General features: G+C 31.9%; 1 protein-coding gene across 1 annotated transcript; it reads left to right on the top strand.

Annotated features, from left to right (window-relative positions):
* Positions 1 to 12,173: 12,173 nt before the first annotated feature.
* On the top strand, positions 12,174 to 15,417 carry LOC131078535 (LRR receptor-like serine/threonine-protein kinase RGI2). The gene is made up of 7 exons (XM_058016257.1): positions 12,174 to 12,906; positions 13,003 to 13,146; positions 13,246 to 13,389; positions 13,725 to 13,868; positions 14,919 to 15,062; positions 15,157 to 15,275; positions 15,397 to 15,417. The coding sequence occupies exons 1-7, from the start codon at positions 12,174 to 12,176 to the stop codon at positions 15,415 to 15,417; spliced, it is 1,449 nt and encodes a 482-aa protein (XP_057872240.1).
* Positions 15,418 to 24,969: the final 9,552 nt, after the last annotated feature.

Genomic DNA, 24,969 nt, shown 5'->3' with positions numbered 1-24,969 from the left:
TGAAATACTTACAACAACAACAAAAGACACTCCATTTTATTGTTTCAAATGTCCATAAGAAACTTAGAACCCTGCAAGTGTAGCACGAAAAAAAAAAACACAGTATACATGCACAAATAGTTAAACGAACTGACAACCGTACAAGGACACAGAAGGAGAAAATAAGCGGACTATAAAAAAAATGCATTACAAAACAAAAAAGAATTTAAATAAAACTAAAGCTTACGTTGCAAATTGAAACCATTCATGCCATGAAGCTCACAAATAAACCCAATAAAACAGTCGAAACCAGAACAAAACCTAACTCCACGACTATATACAACCTCATCTGAAAATTTGTAGAGGGAAATATTGCCTACAAAAATTAAACTGGAAGTAGCCATGCCCACAAATAGTTAAACAACATACATATAACCAGAATTTAACTTGCAAATGCTAACCATTCACGCCTTGAAACTGATAGAGCACCGTCGAAACAAAACAAGATAGAATATATATATAAATAGAATTTACCTTGCAAATGCTAACCATTCACGGCTTGAAACTGACACACCACCATCGAATCTCAAACTCACAAAGAAGCCCAGTAAAACAGTCACAACGAGAACAAAACCTAACCAGAAAGTAGCCACGCCCACAAACAATTAAACAACATAAACAAAGCAACAACCCTGCAAATATATAAAAAAAATCCATTACAAAACAAAACTAAATTTAAATAAAATGAAAGCTATTTCCAAAAAAATGCATTACAAAACGAAAAAGAATATACATATAACCACAATTTACCTTGCAAATGCTAACCATTCATGCCTTGAAACTAACAGAGCACGATCAAAAATTCCTTTCAAACGGCAAATTCAAACCATTCACAGCTTGAAACTGAGAGAGTACCCTTGAAAATGCCTTGCAAACTGGAAGTACCCACCCGCACAAACAATTAAACAAGAAAAACAAAGCAACAACCCTACAACCAGACGAACACATTTAAATGAAACCAAACCTTACCTTTCAAATTGAAACCATCCACGCTATCAAACTCACAAGAAGCCAAGTAAAACAGTCACAATGCGAGGAAAACCTAACAGCCTTATGTAAAAATTTCCAGAGCGAAATTGCAAACCGAAATATTGCCGACAACAACAAAACAAATTAGATTTTACGATTGCAAGCAGCCATAAAGAACGTCGACATTCATGCACAGCCTTGGGGACGAAATCATTAAAGACAGCGTCGCTTTGGAAAAAGAGCACACACACGGAGATTACCACAACCAAGTCATATGTCAGGACAAAGTAAATCCCTTTTAACCTACAGCAGAATACACACAAATCAAAAATGTTTTCATAGCAGGACAAAATATATGACCAGACTCACACAAATCAGATAACTAACTTTGTGCACATGAAGGCTTTTAATTGCTAAGATAAATAACCACTAACAAATGTTCTATATTTAGAACATTAATATATTGCAATTGATGTCTTTAATTATGCTTAATTCATTATGATCCACAAAAAAGAAAATGTGATATACTTCAAGATTTGTTGTATTATTCTTGTATGTTCACTTTTTTTAGTAATGCATTTCCACTCTATCACTCCAACAGAAAACAACCACATTAACACAATCAAATTTTAGAATGGATAGAAGATTGAAAGCAACATAGATCATCAACAATGTAATTGAAAGCATGTTGCAAGAAAGCAACAAGTTAAAGAGCAACCTCAGAAAGATAATTGGCCACTACGAACATAAATCACCAAACCAAACAACCATGCATAGTATTGAATTAGCACCTTTACCAATACCAAGTACTGAACAATTAGATGATCCAATGGTTGTTTTCACATTAGGGGACACAGTATTTAAATGGAGTGATAACGAGCTTGGATGGGTTGCTTGGTTTGATCCTGTGTTGTTGTAATTATTCAATGTTTGAAAAGTTACATTCATATTTTGGTTAACATTCAAAACAGACTGAAGCATCCCATATTTTCAAATATCTTTGATGAGATGAACTCATATTTTGTTAATATGCTCTCAAATATGTAAATCATGATGTCATACTTTAGATTTTTTAAGCTTATCAGCATATGCCCAATTATCATTTTCAATGCATGTTTCAATCACATTATGGTCGATTCATTACCATATGAAACAAAAAAAAAACTGTAACAACATTACTCTAAACTCAATTAATTTTGTTGTGCTTGTCCACATATACCTTTGATAAGCTTAGATCATGTTGCAATTGAATTCTGATATAAGAACTACAATTCATCATGCTTATAATATACTTTTAATTCTCAAAAGGTATATATGCACAATGGCATCTTCAGCAGCCACCTCTGAATTAATAGACCGCTCCACCATTGATAATTTGGTAAGCTAAATTATCAAAGCTTTTCAAAATACAAAACTTTTATGATCTTTTTTGCGACAATTCATCTATCTTTTTCATACCATCCTTTTCATTACTACATGCATCATTTTTTCATAGAACAGTGCAAAAGTAAATGCATACTGTATAGATAACATAGCTTGATTACATAGTTTACTAATAAAAGCTTTACATTAACAAGTAACAAAATATATAAGCTGCTTGCCCTTCAAATTAAATCCTCTATATTCATATTATATTTTGAAGGCAAAAACCCGAGAGTATGTCCCTACCCCTTTTGCAATTCAATCTATCAATGCTGGGGATGACCTTCCTTCAACATTGCTACAAGTTTTGTTATTTCAGAAAATGTAGAACAACATAGATGATACTGATAGACATAAATTATTGTTATCCGATGGCACAAACATGTAGTTGGCAATCCTGCCTTCTAAATATGCTACTCTGATAGATTTAGACATTCTAAAACTAGGCACAATAGTCCAGTTATCAAGTTATACATGCCAATACATATGGAACGCAAGGTAGGAAATCAACTATGGTTATTAAATACAATATGTTTCATCTTTTTTTAATTTTGTTTATGTATAATCAACAGTAATTTAAAAAGAAGTCTTTTATTTTCACAGAACTATTGTAATACCTAGTCTGGAAGTGAAACAAATTCATCGTTTGTTCTTTGGTAAACCAGAATACCTGTTCAAAGAACAAGAACTAGAAATGATGTCTGAGGACAAACCATCAATATCTAAATGATGTCTTCAATTTGCCACTGAATTGCCATCCCTGCAAACAACAACTTCTGAAAATATAAGCCCTATCAAAACTTTGAATCCATACCAAAATAAGTGGACGATCAAAGGGAGAGTTACTCATAAATGGCCTATTAAGGTATATAGCACGAAAACAAAAAATGGCCATGTGTTTAGATTTGACAATGTTTATTGTGAAGGTTCTGAAATTAGAATTACATGTTTTGATGAGATAGCTAAGTTACACTCTAACCGTGTGGACATAGGTTCACATTATCTTATTCCAAAGGGATCTATTAAGGAGGCAAATGCAAGGTACAATAAACTAAGCAATCATTTAGAAATAACCTTGTCTGATGCATCCATACTGAAACGCTACACCAATGAAGAACAAGCAGATCAACAAGGTCCTCCTTTCACGCCCATTAATGAATTATTTCATCTAACAAATAACAGGTTGGTTGACATTATTGGTCTTGTTCTATATGTTGGAGACATCATTCCAATACACAAGAAAGATGGTAGTCAAACACACAAACATGTTGTGAAAATTAGTGATCTATCTAATTCAACAATTGACATCAACTCATGGGGTCCAATGGAAGAACAAAATGGCCTAGAATTGAAAAATATGTTGAGCAATGATAGTTTGGTTATCCTTGCTTTACATAATTATCGTGTTGGCTATTTCAATGGGAAGCTTATAAACATAACAACTGCAACCACATTACATATCAGCCCAACATTTCCAGAAGTAGAGCTTCTAATGTTAAGAGGAAAGGACTGTTTGTTTGTTGTACCCTTTGTTGCAGAAACTATCCACATAGATGGTAAATATAGTAGAATGACTATTTCTTCAATCTGTGAGCGGATGAGCATCAAACCAGAAACAATTTAGACAACTTTGCTAGCCATTCTGTGCTTTGTAAACGTAACTGACCAAAATTTCTATTACGCAGCCTGTCCACTAATAGTCAATGGAAGGCCTTGCAAGAAAACATGTACACAGCATGTTGATGATTCTTGGTTCTACTCTAGATGTCAAATGACTATGCAAGACTATAATTATAGTTATCTCTTGCCACTAAAGTTACAAGATGCCACAGGTACTCTATGGGCCACTGCATTTGATTAGGGTAGCATTCACTTGCTACACAAAACTGCAAAATAGCTTTGTGCACTACAAAATGATGTAACAACAACAGAGACAACTTCCTCAGTGATTAAGAGACTACTGTCATGTCACTATTCATTCACACTACTGGTTTCCACTAAGGCATATAATTCAGAAACAAAGATGAAGGTGACAGTCAATAAAGTTGCTCATGTTGACTTCAAAGCTGAGTGTCATGCACTACTTGCAGAAATTGGCTGACTAAGTACACAGGCTTAGAATTATAATGCATCTTTTCCGATTATTAAACTTTCAGTTTACAATACAATTATACTATTAGCTAACCTACATATTTAATAGTTTTACATAAACAAACAATTACGTTTTATGAAGACAAGGTTGTTTCTATAAATATCTATATGTACATTTCTTACATCTACCTCTTATCTCTTTGAAATTTTTCCCTCCTGACATAAGTTATTTCCACTCATACTCATTACTTTTAAATGTGCTGAACTCTATGTTGATTCTAGAAAATTTATACATATATGCATGTATATCACTTTTTTCCTCATCTGATATCTATTTATATAACTATACAACACGAGAATTATTCATACTTAATTCTGTAGATATACAACTATACTTATATATATACATAACTATATATAAGTATTCATAGTTATAGTCTTTTTTGATATACACATATGTAGTTATATATGTGCATATGTTCAATTACAAAACTTTCAATTTTTAAATGATATGTATATATACATTTGTATAAGTATACATACATCTGTATGTATTAGAAATTACTATATTTGTGCATACATATATTAGAATGATGCTTTCAAAAACAACAAACAACTAAGAACAACAAATAATTATATATATATATATATATAGTCTTAGTTTTTTTGATATATACATGTGTAGTTATATATGTGCATATGTTTCTATGCAGCACTTCAAATATTTGATTCATATGTATATATACATATGTATATATATACACACATGTATATGTATCAGAAATAACTATATCTATGAATACCTATATTACAGTGGTACTTTTGAAAAACCAAGTTGCTAACAGCAACAAGTGTATGCAGAACAACACTACAAAGTCAATTTATGACTTTCTAGAACCCATACATTTCAAGTAAAGTCATTTACAAGTATATAAATATGTGTACATATAAGTTGACTGAACGAGAGCAACAAAACAACACAATAGATCACTAGACATACAAATAAACACAACAAAACTACTTTACATACAGAACAAATCCTCTAAAATCACATTACCATAGATGCAGCAATTTTCAATTCTCATACATTCTTGATACATTATTCAAATTTGACTACCTTCAATCATGAAAATTCTCACATCCCTGTGCTCTCTTTAAAATATTAGATATCTATCCAGCCTTGCCCTCAAGAAATTGATGCAGTCAAATTTAAGAGAAGCCAGACCAATAAAAATTACTATGCAAAGAACAGAGCCAATATCTCCAAGAAATGACAACTGAGACGTCATGCAGTACAAAGACCTTGCGATAACTCAGGAAATAAAGAATGATCTTGAGAAAATTAATCTCAATCAAACATCTTCTACTGCTCCTAAACTTGTTGTCAAGATTGCTTCATTTCAAAATATGTTGTCTAATTTTCGCAAAAAAATTTATATGTTGGAGGTCACAGACCCATGTTCTGTTTGCAAAGAAATGTATGTGGGCATGACTATTAAAAAAGTCAATCATGTACTTATGTGCATGAGATGTTATGGTGAAAAAGGTCTGCACCGCTTCTCATTATCAAACAATATGGACCCAGGTGAGCAACCTTCTATTTTAAAGTGTCTCTCTCAAGTAGAAGAAATGCTCATATCAAGAATTGCTCCTATTTTACAACTAACACATGCAAGGGGAGGGCAATATAAATATTCTAGCCATACAATAAAATTGCCATAAGATATTTCTGAATTTGCAATAACATTACCTTGCCATATTAAGCAATTAGAAATTCTAATTATCCGTAGAACCAATTTGAAAGGATTAACTCACATCATGAATGCATTGGCCTACAAAATGAAACATGATCAATACTACAAGGATGTAGTCATTAATCCAGATGCAGTGCATCTATTGCCAGAGCAAACTACTGACATTACAGAGATACTGCATTTAGTCCATTCCCTGGAAGAAGATGTTGTTCAAGATACTTCCAGTCTGGAGAATATTAACAATGAAGAACAAATCAGGGAGAATAGTTCCTCATTTATCCCACAACTACCATCATCAATACTAGAACTTGATGCAATAAAAAACATCCTCCATCTAGATAATAGCAACAACAACGTTGTTCCTTCACCATAAATTAGCTCATCACCTATCAATGAGTACAATACTGAGGGCCTCCTTTCCGTGGCATTCCCAACACTATTCCCTTCTAGAATAGCTTTACCACTAAAACAAAGAACAAGGCAATTACATTTACATGAATATGCTTTGCACCTGATCAAATAATCTGATCAAAGATTTGGGCAACATGTTTGCTTTAGATATTATATCTACAATCTTATGATGAGACATCGATCCCAGCAATCAACTGTTGTCTTCATTAAGACTAATCTACAAGATAGTCTTCCACACAATCTTCATGGTCTAAAGGAACACTTACAAAAGACACCGTCAAGTGAATTACCAAATCATATCATGCGATATGCAGCCGCATTGCATGGTACACGAGCATTTTGGAGCAACTCCCGGTGTGACTTTACATCAATGATAGAACAGTTAGGTGCACCTACACTATTCTTCACCTTAAGTTCAGCCGATACAAAATGGCCAGACTTGCATAGGTTATTGCAAAAAACAAAGTCACTTGCTATTCCCAACACTAGAAGACAATTTACTGAAAATTTAGTCAGTAATCCCCACATTACAGCTTTATACTTACACTTAATATTTCAAATCTTTCGCGATGTAGTGATTTTCAAAGAACTAAAAAGCATTGACCACTGGCACAGATATGAATGGCAACACCGAGGATCTATACAGATACATGGATTTCTTTGGTTGGCAAAAGCACCAAATGTTGATAAACTTGACTGGTCAGATCATGCAAGTATCCAATCAGTTAAAAACTTATTCGACCAGTACACCACAGCATGGAACCCACGTCCTGAAGATGCTCGCTTGAACATGCAATATATGCCTACAATTTGAGATCCATGTCTTGCAGATACAAAAATCATATCCAAGTCGGATCCTTGCACTAATTATATTGAGTTACTGAATGTTGCTCAATGACATACAAACTGCTCAGAGTATACCTGCTTGAGGAAAAAAAAACTCAACCCTTCAATGCCGCTACAAAGCTGCTTGGGCTGAACAACCCAAATCCTCATTGATGTTAGAGCACAACAATAACCCATCGTACAAACTAGCAAGGAATGACGATCGTCTGAATGTACACAACCCAACAATGCTCGCCATATGGAGGGCTAATGTTGACTGTCAGCCTATCTACTCCAAAAAAATAGTTCTACAATATATCTCAAAGTATGCATCCAAAACTGAACAAAATTCAAAAAGTTATATTGATATCTTGAAACGTATAGTTGAATCAACAAATTCAAATGATACAATTCTCTTAGCATACCAAAGGCTCCTCATGGGAATTATTGCTGATAGGGAGATTAGCACACAAGAAACTTGTCACATGCTGCTTAAACTCCCATTGATATCTTGCACACACCAATTTGTAACACTCAATGTTGGTCAAAAAATATTTCAACGCATAGCTACTTATAATGAAGAATCTCAAACCTCAATATCCTACATCTCAAACTACATGTAACGACCATTAGAATTAGCAAACCTGACTCTGCTTCGTTCAACCCAGCTATATACATACTCTAACCAGTGTAAATCATGTAAATGGATGAAAAGAAAGGTACCTGCAATTGTAAATGTCTACCCGCAAGACAAATCTTTACCTTTAGAAGAGGACAATAGTTTTGAAAGTTTCTGTAGGAGTGAATTGCTTCTTTACAAACCATTTCGAATCATTCCTCTACATATAGGGAACTCAGCTGAAGAAATTATTATAAATTTGAAAGATCTTCAAAGCACAACTTACATCCGGGGGCATGTAAATGGTTTTGAAGAACACATTACCATAAAAAATGGTGAAGAGCTACAACTAGAAGATATATGTCAATCAACTCATGAAGATCTGTACGAATGGGAATTCTTGTCACAGATGGGAGCATCAAACAACTTTGACGTTGCTGCTCTTCAAATGCTTGGCAAACATGATTTTGATCTTCAAATATTTGATTCATATGTATATATACATATGTACATATATACATACATGTATATGTATCGGAAATAACTATATCTATGCATACCTATATTACAATGGTACTTTTGAAAAACCAAGTTGCTAACAGCAACAAGTGTATGCAGAACAACACTACAAAGTTAATTTATGGCTTTCTAGAACCTATACATTTCAAGTAAAGTCATTTACAAGTATATAAATATGTGTACATATAAGTTGACTGAACGAGAGCAACAAAACAACACAACAAAACTACTTTACATACAAAACAAATCCTCTAAAATCACATTATCATAGATGCAACAATTTTCAATTCTCATACATTCTTGATACATAGTTCAAAGTTAACTACCTTCAATCATGAAAATTCTGACATCCCTGTGCTCTCTTTAAAATATTAGATATCTATCTGCAACTCAACACCATTGCAAACAGACTGGAAATCCCTACAGTCACGGTCTACCTATTCTTTGAGACATGATGAGAATAATTACTTCAGCGAACATAAGCATTTGTTTTCAACAAATGCTGCTTCGAGTGCACGCAACATAAAAATGTTAACACAATTGCACTCACCCATTGCACGCGCAACAACGATCATTGCACATCAAAGAGATAAGCAGGCAGACCAAGAAGAACAACTAGCATTTGAAATTCTTCTTTCTATAGATCAAGAAATTATGCTTATTGCAAACATATGGATAGAAGTTGGCCTTGTAAATGGTGCTTTGGGTCAAATCAAACAAATTGTCTACAATGCAGCTTCCAAATCACCTAATTTGCCAAAATATGTTGTTGTTCTTTTCGAACATTATATTGGGCCTTCATGGGATCCACAAAATGCAAAACATGTCCCAATTCCACCAATCACTAGACGAAACCGGACACAAATTCCACTAGCAATGACTTGGGGAATTACTATTCACAAATCACAGGGACTGACATTAGAGTTTGCCACAGTTGACATTGGAAAAATAGAGAAACAAGGCCTAACATTCACAGGACTACCAAGAGTAAAAGCAATTGAACACCCACGTATACAACCAGCCTTCACCTACCAAAGGTACTCTCAATTGAAAGGTGCAGCATCAACAATACTACGAAAGACAGAGGAAGCCCGCTTGCTGCAGCTATCGCACAACATTGAAAAAACATACCTACAGAACAAACAACATCAGGTATACAAATCACATGTTCATTACGTTTTCATGTATTGTACATCTTCTATTCAATGTATCACCACAAAACAATATTTCAACTTTTCAGGATCAACAACACAACTGATCTCTGTGGAATTGAACAACCCTTTTACACACTACAAAAGGCAGAGGAAACCCACTTGCTGCAGCTTTTGCACAACACAAAAATAAACATACCTACAGAACGAGCACAATCAGGTATACAAATCACATCTTCATTATGTTTTCATGTATTGTATATCTTGTATTCAATGAATCAACTATTTTCTAACTTTCAACATTTTTTTCCCCTCCTATTTGCCCAACAATTATTTCACATACATTCTTGTTTATCACAGCTTCCAATACACTTTCACTCTACAAGGTCAAAAACAACAACATCCAATACACGCAACTCATTAATTTGAAGGTATGTAACATTCTTTAGTTTGTTGTTTAACTATTTGTGGAGGTGGCTACTTCTAGTTTGCAAGGAATTTTCGACGGTACTTTGTCAGTGTCAAGCCATGGATGATTTCAATTTGCAAGGTAAGTTCTGGTTATATGTATATTCTTTCTCGTTTTGTAATGTATTTTTCTGCAAATAGCTTTCGTTTTATTTAAATTTAGTTTTGTTTTGTAATGCATTTTTTATATGCTTGCAGGGTTGTGGCTTTGTTTATGTTGTTTAACTATTTGTGGGCATGGCTACTTTCTGCTTAGGTTTTGTTCTCGTTGTGACTGTTTAACTGGGCTTCTTTGTGAGTTTGAGATTCGATGGTGCTATGTCAGTTTCAAGCTGTTAATGTTTAGCATTTGCAAGGTAAATTCTGGTTATATGTATATTCTGTCTTGTTTTGTAATGCATTTTTTTGGAAATAGCTTTCGTTTAATTTAAAATTATTTTTGTTTTGTAATGCATTTTTTTTATATGCTTATTTTCTCCTCCAGTGTGCTTGCAGGGTAATAATTCAACATTAACTACCTTCTCTGTTTAACAACCCTTCACACTTTCAAGTTCTCTTCACTGAACAAATCAGCTTTCCATAAAGAACAACAGGTAAATATTTTCAGATTACAAAATAGTCTTAGGTAGATAACTATAACATAACCACTTGCAAAAATTAACTTGCTTTCACTTCTTAAACCAAATTTGATTATTATTTTCATTGACTTATCTGCATAAAACCTCTTTCACAACAAACAAATACTGACATGAATCATACAAGAGATTCTGATTCTGCAATTACATGTCCATAAGGTATTATATTACTGAAAAATACTAACTTTCAAATTTTCAAGCTTTTCAAAGTATTTAACTTCACCAAACTTACATGTTGCCCAAATCTAACTTATACAAATGAAACAATGGTGCAGGTCTTTCAACATATACATCACATGCAATTCAACAAAAGGCTATATAACATGCTGCTCTTACTAGCATGAGGGATGGAGGGTGGATAACAATAATACTTTGGGTCCAACAAAAACAATTGGTTGGGAATAATATAGCTTACAAAAAAAATTGTAAAACAATATTCATGATATTTTCTTCAAGTACATCATGCTGCATACACCAGCATGGGGGATGGTGGGTGGAAAATATTCAACTTTGGGAACAACCATTGGTTGGGTTATGTACACAGAAAATGTCTTACTGTACAATTAACTCTTTTACTTTAATCTAGAATGTGTCTTAACACTTGATGATCTGACCTTTTGTTATTTCTCATTTATTTGACTCTTAAACAAGAAAACTCTCATCATTTATTGAAAGGAGTGGCTACCTTTCAATCTTTGACTGAAGAAATTTGAACATAAAAATTCTCGTTCCCATCAAATTTAAGAAATCTAGAAAAAAACACGACAGCTATTCAAATAAGACCATGGATAACGACGGTTGAAGCATTAGTTTTAGGGTACGAGACGAATGATGTAATAAATTGGAATATCTTGTTTAGTCTAATAAATTGGTTCGATCCTGCTGCGGCTTTCTTTGACCATCTTAATTTCTCTGAAACACCTCGTTTGTTTTGAAACTTTCACAACTTCCCTACAAAGAGTAAGCTTTCCTTGGCCTCCAGTCAAGAGAAACGTAAGTGTAAATTTCTGTTTCAGGTATGAAAGCACAACGTCGTGCTTTCACATAAGTCTGTGTCTTTGCTGGAGCCAAAAATACGTAAAATTTTTAGTAAGACACGGCAGTTTGACGATGACTTTACCCTAAATTTCTTCCTTCTATAGTTTTCCAGATCCCACTACTCAAACCCTATTTTTTAATGTCCAGCAGTGACATACATTTATCCCCTGTTGATCTATAAATTCGAATCGCTCTTGGCCCAATGATTTGTGTTGGAAGGTTTGTTTCAGAGATGGAGGGAGGTATGATGATCTCAACGCTTTGCTTACGTCTGGCCGTAGTATTCGCATTAACCACTGCCACCGCAATACAGAATGTTAACACCTCCTGCTCTCCTTATGATATCTTTTGTTTACATCACCCCCGGACAGAAGGAAGGTTTTCTGTTGCAAAAGATGATATGATGCTACACAAAGTTGATCATGAGCAGAGGGATGTTGAAGCTCTGCTAGCATTCAAACGTGGCATTACGGCCGATCCCATGCGATCGCTCTCCAACTGGAATGCAACCAATTCAGAGAACGTGTGCCTCTGGAGCGGTGTTTGGTGCAGAAAACATACCGAGAGAGTGGTAGCCATAATTATCCCTGAATTGGGATTGAGAGGTACCATTTCTCCATCTATAGGAGATCTATCCTTGTTACACTCTTTAAATCTCTCCAACAATTCTTTCATGGGAAGGATTCCACCTCAGATTGGCCAGCTGAAAGCGCTGAGAAAACTTGACCTTACATATAATGGACTAGAAGGTTCCATCCCCAAATCTCTTGCCAATTGCTCGCAGCTTCAGTGGATTGATCTTTCTAACAATAACTTGACGGGGAGCATACCTGCTGAATTGGGTGGTTTGGGGAAGTTAGAGTATCTCGGATTACCCTCCAATCGTCTGAGTGGAAGCATTCCAAATTCTCTAGGAAACTGCACGTCTCTACTTGATTTGGACCTTTCTTCCAACTATCTCAGAGGTACGCTACTCTCATGCCTTTACTTGTAGAGCAACACATCAAATGCTTCTATCCCTCCTAGATCAATAGTTGTTTTGAATTATGTTAATTTGACAGGGACAATCCCAAAGGCCATAGGACAGCTCAAATCATTGGAGCGATTATATTTAAATTTGAATAATTTAACTGGACCTATACCAGTTGAATTAAGAGATTGCACTTCTCTTGTTAATGTGGTCCTCAGCCATAATTATTTGGAAGGTACGTTAATCTCATGTATCACTTTGAAGACAACAAACTATTTTATTTAATCCCTATTTTAAGTATTTGACTTGATTTAAACATCATTGAATTTGGCAGGGACTATTCCAAAGGCTCTAGGACAACTCAATCATTTGGAAAATTTGTATTTGGATAAAAATAATTTCACTGGATTAATACCAAATGAATTAGGAAATTGTACATCTCTCCTTGCTTTGGACTTTAGTCATAATTGTTTCACAGGTATGTTACTCTCATGTTCTTACTTTGAATCTAGCATGTTAATCGCTTTCATTCCTCTTATTAGTAATTGTTTTGAATTATGTTACTTTGATATGAACAATTCCAAAGGTGATAAGAAATCTCAAATTCTTTGAACTAATATATCTAGATACGAATAATTTAACTAGGCCTATACCACATTAACTAGGAAATTGCACTTCTATCCTTAATTTGGTCCTTAATAATGACTATTTTAAAGGTTTGTTACTCATGCATTTTTTTTAAGGAAACATGATATCTTATTTTATCCCATCTCTTAGTAATTGACTTGAATTATACATAATTGAATTTGCCAGGGACTATTCCGAAGGACTTTGGACAACTCAAATCTTTGGAAAATTTATATCTGGGCAGAAACAATTTTACTGGACCCATATCGGATGAACTAGGAAATTGCACATCTCTCCTTATTTTGGACCTTAGCTATAACTATTTCACAGGTATGCTACTCTCATGCTCTTACTTTGAATCTAACATGCTAATCACTTCCAATCCTCTTATTGGTAATTGTTTTGAGCTATGTCACTTTGATATGGGCAATTCCCAAGGTGATAGTAAAGCTCAAACTCTTTGAACTAATATATCTAGATATGAATAGTTTAACTGGACCTATACCACTTGAACTAGGAGATTTCACTTCTATCCTTAATTTGGTCCTTAATAATGACTATCGTAAAGGTTTGTTACTCTCATGCATTTATTTTGAAGGAAACATGATATCTTATTTTACTCCTTCTCTTAGTAATTGATTTGAATTATTCATCTTGGAATTTGATAGGGACTATTCCAAAGGGCATAGGACAACTCATATCTTTGGAAAATTTATATTTTGGTGGAAACAATTTTACTAGACCCATACCAGGTGAACTAGGAAATTGCACATCTCTCCTTACTTTGGACCTTAGCTCTAACTATTTCACAGGTATGCCACTCTCATGTCTTTTCTTTGAAACTAGAATTTTTTATCCCTTCTCTTAGCAGTTGACTTGAATTATACATTTTTGAATTTGATAGGGACTATTCCAAAGGTCATAGGACAACTCAAATCTTTGGAAAATTTATATTTTGGTAGAAACAATTTTATTAGACCCATATCAAATGAACTGGGAAATTGCACATCTCTCATTATTTTGGACCTTAGCTATAACTATTTCATAGGTATGCTATTCCCATGTCTTTTCTCTGAAACTAGAATTTTTCTATCCCTCTCAATAATTACGCTAAATCTTAACACTACTTGATAGGGACAATTCCAAAGGCCATAAGAAATCTCAAATTCTTGGAAATGTTATATTTGAATGTGAACAACTTAACTGGACCTATACCACATGAAGTAGGAGGTTGCACTTCTCTCCATAATTTGGTTCTTTATAATAACTACCTCAAAGGTGTGTTACTCTCATGTTTTTATTTTGAAGGTAACGTGCCATATTTTTCCATCCCTCGTCTTATTTATTAACTTGATTTAAACTTTATGTTAAATTTGGCAGGGGCAATTCCAAAGGACATAGGACAACTCAAATCTTTGAAAAAATTGTATTTGAATGGAAACAATTTAATTGGACCCATACCACATGAATTAGGAAATTGCACATCTCTTGTTACATTGGACCTTGGTTATAATGATCTCACCGGTATGATACTCTATGTCTTCTCTTTTAACTTGTATATGTAGTCATTTTCTTACCTCCTATTAATAATTGGATTATAAACTATACAAATTTGAAGGGACAATTCCGAAGGCCATAGGACAACTCAAATCTTTGGAAGGATTATATCTAAATATGAATAATTTAATTGGACCTATACCACATGAATTAGGAGACTGCACTTCTCTTTCCAATGTGGTACTCAGCCATAATTATTTAAAAGGTACATTAATCTCACGTATTTTATTTGAATACAACTTTCTATTTTATTTTATCCCAACTATAAATTGACTGAATTATGTCTTGTTGAATTTTACAGGGGCGATTCCAAAGGCGATAGGACAAATCAAATCTTTGAAAAATTTATATCTAAATAAAAATAATTTAACTGGATCCATACCACATGAACTGGGAAACTGTACATCTCTCTCTAAATTGATCCTTAGCTTTAACTATCTCACAGGTAAATTACTATCATGTCCTTATTTTTAAGGTAGTCTGGTAACTCGTTCAATCCCTTATATAAGTATTGTTTTAAATTATACTATTCTGAAGGCTACAAGACACTTTAATTTTTTGAACAAGTTTATGTATAAAATGAATTTAATTGGACCAATATTATACAATATTAGCACATTTAATAATCTTCTTGAGCTTCCAAGGACCATATACAACAATAATGTTTCATGGGCATGCCTAGAATCTTTGGTGAATTGCTTTTTCTAGTGAAATTAGACTCATCAAATAATCAATTGATAGGAAATAATCTACCTTCCATGGAAGTACAATCATCTAACCTATAGGATATGAGGAAATAAATTTTTGTTTAGAATAATTTCAACCAACATTAAGTAATTGTATGGTCCTCAAGAGGTTAAGTATGTGCAACAACCTAATTAATGAAGATCTAAAATCTATTTCTCTTATATTTAGTTTTTATCTATTCATTCTATAGATTTTCTTAGGACTTTAGTTGCATCATTGGTAATTTATGCATATTTTATGTTTCTTGATTTTAGTAAGAATAGACCAACACATGATATTTTTTCACACTCTTTATAAATCATCCATAGTTGAGAGTTGTGATCAATAGTTTTAAAGACTTTAAGGGTGGTATATCATTGTGGATTAAGAAATTAGCAGATTATAGGTGTTGGATTTACCAATAAATAAAATTTGAGGAAGAATTTACTTTACTCTAGAGGGTTTGGAGGGATCTAAAACTCATAGGGTTTTTTAATCGAGTGTATATATAGTCTGTAAGGGTATATACAACTTAAAATATAAAGAATAAAGTGTAAACTATAATATGTGCTAACAATTGACACTATACTAGATCTATCACACAATAATTTAAGAGGATAAATACCACAAAACTTTGAGAATCTATTTCAACTAAGGTTGCTAAATTTGAGTGGAAATCAATTGGAAGGTATGATGCCAACTCTTTGGGGAAAATGGAACCTTTGGAGTAGTTGGACTTGTCCCAAAATAAATTGAGTGGGGATATAAGAAATGTTTAACTCGAGCTTTTAGAATTTATCCTTTTAATTATCTCAATGGATAAATGCCTAGAGGAACACGACTTATGACTTTTGATCATATATCTTACTAGGTAACTTAACATGACTATGTGAGTGTCGCTTAAAATCCTCCAAATAGAATACAAATTGAAGATTGGATTTAGCTTTATAAATTACAATTAAATTAATATAGATCAAAGTAAATGAACATGTCAGAATGATTTTTGTTGACTTGGTAGTTGGGATTAGACTTGGTTGAGTAAAATAAATAATTGTATGGTGCTACAAACTTCCATGTTCCATTAGGGACTCAAAATAAGAGGCTTATGTGAAGTTATAGATTACCAAGGTTGGAGTGGGAATTTGAACTACAACCCTTATTTCTCCTTTCACTCATCCACTAGTTAGTTTCTCCATCTATTACTTAAATTTAAAATATTTTTATTTCATCTATTTATTAAAAACAATCATCAAAATATTTAATAGCAAGGTGTTGTGTTTAAATATATGAATTTACTTATTTTCAGTTAGTACTTGAAGAATTGCCTACATTATTTAAATTGCTTCATTTATTTACTTAAATTTATAATATTTTTGTTTCATCTATTTAGTAGAAAAAAATATTAATAGATTTAATAGTCACTTGTTGGGATTCAATCTAAGAATTTGTCTACTCAAATTTAATACTTGAGGAACTATCTACTTAAATTGACAATATAAGTATGTTTTTATCAATAACTTGGTTATGGGTGAAGAAAAATTTGTAAGAATATTTGTGATGGTATTTTGGGAGAGAATAACATGTCTCAATATGAAATGGTGATTGTTGAAGCTAATATAGGGGGGAGCTGATAGGGATGATAAGTAATTTATGGTTCATGAGTGAGTATTGATTTGAGTCACATGTATTATAATATATTTTTCTTTCATTTTATGGAAAAAAATATTAACATTGCTCCCACTCGAATATGAAATCTTCTTCCAAATGACTGAAATACATTACTCTCATATGAATTTTTGGGGTTTAGGAAGATCAAATGAACAAACAATATTAATTATAGTACAGTTCACCCAAGGTGGGTTACATCTACAGAGAAACAACAATTCGGTTTCTTCTATTATCCAACAAAGAAACAAATTACAATCTCATGAATATTTATATTTCATAGCTACTTATTTATCAATCCTTTTTGGTAGTTTACATACTAAAATGACAACCAACCCCTTTGTTAAATAATAAGAATTTTTTTCTTTAGGGGAATTTTCTTCGAACACCTCGATGGGTGTATTGCCGCATACCCCTACCGTGTGTTTTTCTTATGTAAACCATAATATGGATAGTTCCCTAGGATTTGTAGAAGGGGATTTAACCCCCACACTCTATTGTTAATTTATTTAGGAGAAAACACAACTATCAAAGTCACCAAAATTTAAGCTTAGTAGCATGATTTGTTGCCACATACCAAAAAACTATTGAGTTTAGATGCAAGGGGTTTGAAGATGTGGTCTCCAAGGATTATATCACTTATGGTTCTAATATATCCCACTCTCCATATGCTATAATAGATACTAAAACCATTATGGAAAAACATACCAACATATATGCAACAAGGAAAATCAAGGTTTACATGGACCATATATGATAGATTGTCGTTCAAGGAAATAGAGGATTCTTTGGATGGATGGATGTAAAAGAGGTTAATTATAGAGGATTTAATATTTGTATAATCCTAGGAATGCTTGGATACTATGTCCCTTCCCTTATCAAGACTGGAAGGATGGTGGGTTAATTGGAGATGGTGGGATATGCAAGAAGAAGTAAGTGAAATATAGATAAGATGTGGTATATATGGTGGAAGAATATTTCCCCTAAGTGTAAGGTGTTCATGGAGAGGGAGTTTACACATGATCTTTATCAGGTTTTTATCTTAGTACCTATCCAAGGTGCCATAGGAATAGTTTTCACCACTAGATACTTTCTGTTCTATTTTTCATTGGTTTTTAAATTTTAAGATGTGAATTTTTATTAAGGTTTGAGGATATTTGAATTAGGCTTATTGAAAAAGGGAAATAGGGATTTAGATGAAGAATTAAAGAATTTTTATCCATCGTGGTAATATCACTTAATAGTTAATTACTATATAGAAACCATTTGGATTATTGTGGAACTAATAAGTGTTAATATATACATATCAAATAAATCTAAATATTCCTTCTTATATCTCATGCATGCATCGTTTTTATTTATCTTCTTTTTATGCACTTTCTAGGTAGGATCTACATTTTTGTTATCATTATTGGGGCCTATTTATTAATATTATCATTTCTACTAATCTATAACTATTGTGGAAGCTCATATATATCATGGTCATCCAACTCATTCCAAACTTTATTTGAGGCACAACCTTGTTCATTAATAGATTACACAAGTTTTGATGTTGTAGCTTTATCTTCTTTTAATGTATGTCAGACATTTCCAAAGTATGACAATAATAAATATATATTTTGATGATCCACCTATACCACTTTAAAAATACTTTTCCTTTGTCTACATCTCTCACAAATTAAAAGTATAAAACTCACATTTTGTTTAAGCTCATGACTCACCATCAAAGAGAACACTTTTTTATTTTCATATCATTTGTATTATGTAACAATAAAATTAAATAGTAAATAAATAAAATCAACAAGAAGGAATTATAGAATATATATCCCTAGGGCCTAGTTGTCTCCCTATTAAATTATATTAATGAAACCAAAATAGCAAAGAGATAAATAAACACAAGGAATTTCATAGTATAAAATAATAAAGAAAGTATCACTTGCCTTTCACTATATCACTATTGTATGTAGTTGTAATTTTTCTATGTTTAGAATGAAAAGTAGATAAATATGTGAAAAATATTAACTCAAAATTTTGATGTATTTATATGAACTCATATTTGGTGAATATCATGGAATTGTAAAATGGTGGAATACTAATTGGTAAATCTTGATGTGGTTGTGACCAAGTATTACTTGATTCCTCTTGTTGTTCCATATAATAATTTCCCTCCATGATGCCAATAGATGGAGAATAAATGATTTACTTCCCTCATTCTTCATATCCTAAAATGCTATTTCCTGGGACATAAAGACTTCATTCAATTAGGAATTTTCATTTCAAACATATTCATGAATGAAGATTCTTTTAATTTTGGTCTTAAACAAAATCACTTATGGGTGAATGTGATCTAAAGATGGTCCTTCGCCCATTCCACCTTTTTGGTTCATAAAGGAAGAATTATAATAGTATTGGGAATCTCTGTATTGGCTATCATATACTATTTTGAGATCTTCAACATTTGTCTTGTCAAAACACTCTGAAACTATAAACCCAATTTTAAGCCCAGTGGCTCCAATAGTGTGTGTGTGTGTGTGTGTGTGTGTGTGTGTGTGTGTGAGAGAGAGAGAGAGAGAGAGAGAGAGAGAGAGAGAGAGAGAGAGAGAGAGAGAGAGAGAGAGAGAGAGAGAGAGAGAGAGAGAGAGAGAGAGAGAGAGAGAGAGAGAGAGAGAGAGAGAGGGGTGGGGGGGGGGGGAGGAAGGAGGGGATGGAGAGATAGGGGTGAGAGATAAATAAAAGCCTGGTCATTTTTTTAACAAATAATTACTACAAATGGGTTTTTACACGTACATGTTAAGATTTCTAATTAGGCTTGGATGACAAGGCTGGGGCTTGGGAGCCTCATTTCCACCCTTTTTATGTGTTTTCTTCTTCAAATCTAGTTTTTCAACTTCTTCATCATCATGTTTACACATGATCAAATCGGTATTTGTAATGTGCTACCATAATTTCACACATCTTTTGAGATTTCTAACCATATAATTTTTTATTTCAACAATATTAACATATTAATTTTTAATTTCTTTTACAAGTGTCTCCTGAGTTCTTAGATATATATGTGTACCATTTTTAAATAAATTTTTAATGAATTGCCCAAATTTGAATTTTTTTTTTATTGTTCTACACTTCATTATCTACACTTAAAAAATAAATTGAATTTTGAGTTAGTTTGGTGCAAGTTATGTGATGCACATGAGCAAGTACCGAAATTTTAGGATGCTCCCACTTTGAAAAATTATTAAAAAAGAAAAACTCAACAAAAAATTATAACAAATATTCACACCTTCTAATACTCACTCTTAACTATCTTTCTACCAAATGTATTTTTAAAATACTAAATGTAACTATAGCTTTTTTATGCACACACCAGACACTATGTTATTTTTGGCTTAAAAAATAGGAATAGTTTTGTGCATGCAAAAGATTTGACCACCTTAATCCTATCCATTTTTGAAAAAAATTAGTAGTTTGGAAACTATATTGAGAGTACTATAGTATTTGTTATTTTGATATCTTGAAATTTTGAGTGGAAGTCTCTCAAATTGCTCTTCCAAATTCAAGTTTAGTTGATTTTAGAAAAAAAGTAGCCAATTATACCCCCCTTTTTGTTCACCATCTTGGTGCACTTACCCATTATAAAATGGTCTCTATAAATGTTAAAAAAATTCTGATTTGACTTTACATGAATTATGTGGATACACCTTCTCATATTTTATAGTAATGTAGATTTAGTGAGAGAGATGGTATCCATCGCTTAAGACTAGTATTAGACCATACACATTTGGTTGGGTAGAAGATTGTTCTCCTTTCCTTAAATTTAAGGGATTTGTTACTACAATTGTTTAGGATTATCAAGAGGAAATTTACATGAATTATGTGGATACACCTTATATTTTCTAGTAATGTAGATTTAATGAGAGAGATGCTATCACTTGCTTAAGACTAGTATTAGACCATACACATTTGGTTGGGTAGAAGATTGTTCTCCTTTCCTTAGATTTAAGGGATTTGCTACTACAATTGTTTAGGATTATCAAGAGGAAAAAATTATGGAGCTATAATTATAACTATGTTATTTAGTAGATATCTTCAAATAGTTTCAAGTAATACTCATTGAGATGCCTAGTTACTATTCTTTCACTTTACACATGGATTGGATTTCATTTTAAAATATGTGTTTGTAATTTTTATATGATGTGGATATTATGTGTTGGTTATAATTAGATACATTTATTAGGTATACTATCTCACATTAGACCTATTGGATTCTTGTTATGTTATCAAATTATAGGGAAACATTCATGTAAACCATGTATATAGCAATGTATTAGGAAGATACTGTTAGCACATGTGCAAACCACCCCAAACATTCCCTCTCTAATATTTAGTCATAATTCTAGATTTTCAAAAACATCTAGGTGTTAGAGATTTCCCAAATCTATTGATAACAATTCTTTCAACTATAGTGATCATCGTGATACTCACTCTATTTTTAATTCTATCCCATACACTTATAATACTTTTACTTCTACTGTGTGCAATAAACTTAGGCAAGTATAAAAAAATAGTAGTGTAGGAAGAGAGGATATTAGAGGGATTTATAGATGTGAATGTGACTCCACTTATTTGGATAGAGACACTAATATATACACTTCAAAATGATTCTGCATGACATTAATTATATGATTTTATAGCCTTTATTGTTAAAAGATATGAGCATATTTACATAGAGTTGGAATAGGATGGTGATCCTTTCATTAAAAATGTATAAAATTAAAATACTTTTTATATATAAAACATTATATCTACATATTTTTTAAAATAATTTATTACATAAATTGGTAGTCTGTTATCTTTTCAAATATTTGTTGTTGTGGATATTAGGGTTATTTGAAGTATAGAGTGTTAGTATACATCCTCATGATTGAGATTGTGATAATGCTAAACAAGTGAAATAATTATTAATTCTAGATTATAATATTTGTACTTGTATCACAATAAATTTTTGTTTATGTACTCACATATATGAGCTTGCACATATATATATATATATGTGTGTGTATGTCTAATATTAGAAATTGTGTGCCTTGTAATTTTAATGCTATATTTTTTCCTTTATTTTTTCACGCCCTTTATTATATTATCTCCTAGTATGTTGTAGGGTGCACTAAGTTAGTAACCCTAGCCTTTTGATTGACCTTTTTGCCAATTTCTATGTCATATTCTACTATTTCTCACAAACATTTGATCTTTCTATCTTAATTTGAGAATTTTATTAGGATACTAATGCAACACACATTTCTATCTTGTACATTAACAAATCGTGAGTGTAAAAGTTATGACATTTGCTTCCCACCTATCTAAATTTCTCTTAGATATAATAATGCCTATCCTATAAAACTCTTATATAAAAATACTTTTTGAAAATATATGAGCTCTCTCTATTCTCATTCTAGGTTGGACTCTACTAGTTACTCCATTACTAAACCTTCATGTTACTCACTTGTTATATTGTGTACACTATTGAATTTATGCTCATCTACAATCCCTTTTGTTAATAAAATATTTCATGTAATATTTTGAGCATTTTATTTTTAGTTCGTTAAAAAGTTTTTTTTTCTTACAAGTATTCCTTTATTCAACACTACCTTCATTATAAAAGTATTGTTTACATCTTCTTTGTCTAGTAAATATTCTCATTATTCATTCATTTATTTTTATTAGTAATTTGTTTTTGATAATTATTTTATTTTATGCACACTATGGTGTTTCCATTAGAGATTAACATTTCAAGATCTACTTTTATATTATGTGCTTTTTAAGTCTTAAACATGGTTAAGATTAAGAACACACAATATCTCCAATATCTATTTTTTATTGTCTACTTATGGATGTACAAAGGTTTGGTTTCCTATTTATCTCTATTTTGTATATAATAATCAATTCAAAATAGTTGGTCTAAATTGATTGAACTTTACTTTTCAATATTATTATTATTTGGTACTTTGATTTTTATGCATTTTTATTCTTATGTGCAGGTCACATTGATTTCTAGACCAAAGTTCAATTTTTATCCTATTTTGGTTGAAAACAAACACAATGGATGATCGCATGTATATTCAAAATAGAATAATGGATTGGCAACAATTATGAGCTTCCAAAATTGCTTTCTAGTTTCTTTTCCATTCAAAGTAAATTCCATTCTTCGTACTCATTTTAATATTCATATTTTTGTAACCAATTATTTTCTATTTGAATTTCCTAGCTCTTAACTCTATTTTTTAATAACATTATATATTAAATTAGGGTGCATTTTGAATAAGGGAATTCAACCTCATCTTCATTTTTTATATAGTATAAGAAAAAATCTTCTTTAAAACTTAATCTTATTCATAATGCTTTGGACAATTTAATAAAATTAGAAGGATTTAATTAGGATTCAACTTTAAACCATCATAATATGGTGATTAATAAAAAATTATTTTTTAATAACATTATATATTAAATTAGGGTGTATTTTGAATAAGGGAATTCAACTTCATCTTCATTCTTTATATTGTAAAAGAAAAAAGCTTTAAAACATAATCTTATTCATAATGCTTTGGAAAATTTAATAAAATTAAAAGGATTTAATTAGGATTCAATTTGAAACCATCATAATATGGTGATTAATAAAAAATTATTCATCTAACACTAGTTTACAGTATGAACCTCATATTAGTATATTTAATAAACATTATTATCTATGTTTTAGATTATTTTATAATTGGTACATGGATACTACTTATTTTTAAGAGTCACAATATATGTATATATACATTTGCATATGTTATACACATGTTTGATCTATTTGATAGGTTCACGAACCTTGTTCATTTACTTTTATTTTTTAAATTATAGATAGATATATATTTTAGTTGTGAACTAATGCGATCTAGTATTGAATTTAGTTTTAATTAAATATTATGACAATTGATGTATTTATATCAAACTTCTTTTAAATAAATATATTGACTTTTTCATCATTATATAAATTTAAATATTTAATTTTATAAATTAATTTTAAGTTTACATCACATTCATAGATAAAATATAGATACCATTATTTATTTAATTTAAAAAATCAAATATGATGCACATAATATGAAAAGTTATTTGAAACCTTAAAGTAATGTACACTGATTTGGGATCAAAATGTACTCTATGGTAAGAGATGATGAATTCTACAACTTCTTACTCAAGGATTTCTCAAATTTAAAACTTCTATCCTACACATGGTCTCTAACAATGGAAAGGGATTTGCCCCTCTGCCAATTGACCCTCCACCACAAGTGGTTGTTGAGCCTCCTTCAAAATCTGTTACAGATTCTAAGAAGCATGTCCTCACAGTAACCTCAGTGGAAGAGTCTCGGAAGGATGTTCCTATGGAAATCTTGGTGAAAGGTCTGGATCTCTAAAGGAAGCATCATGTAGCAAGAAAAAAAGG

This window comes from Cryptomeria japonica, chromosome 8 (assembly GCF_030272615.1).
Source record: "Cryptomeria japonica chromosome 8, Sugi_1.0, whole genome shotgun sequence".
In the NCBI taxonomy this organism is placed as follows: Eukaryota; Viridiplantae; Streptophyta; class Pinopsida; order Cupressales; family Cupressaceae; genus Cryptomeria; species Cryptomeria japonica.
This window is presented reverse-complemented; position numbering and strand designations above follow the sequence as displayed.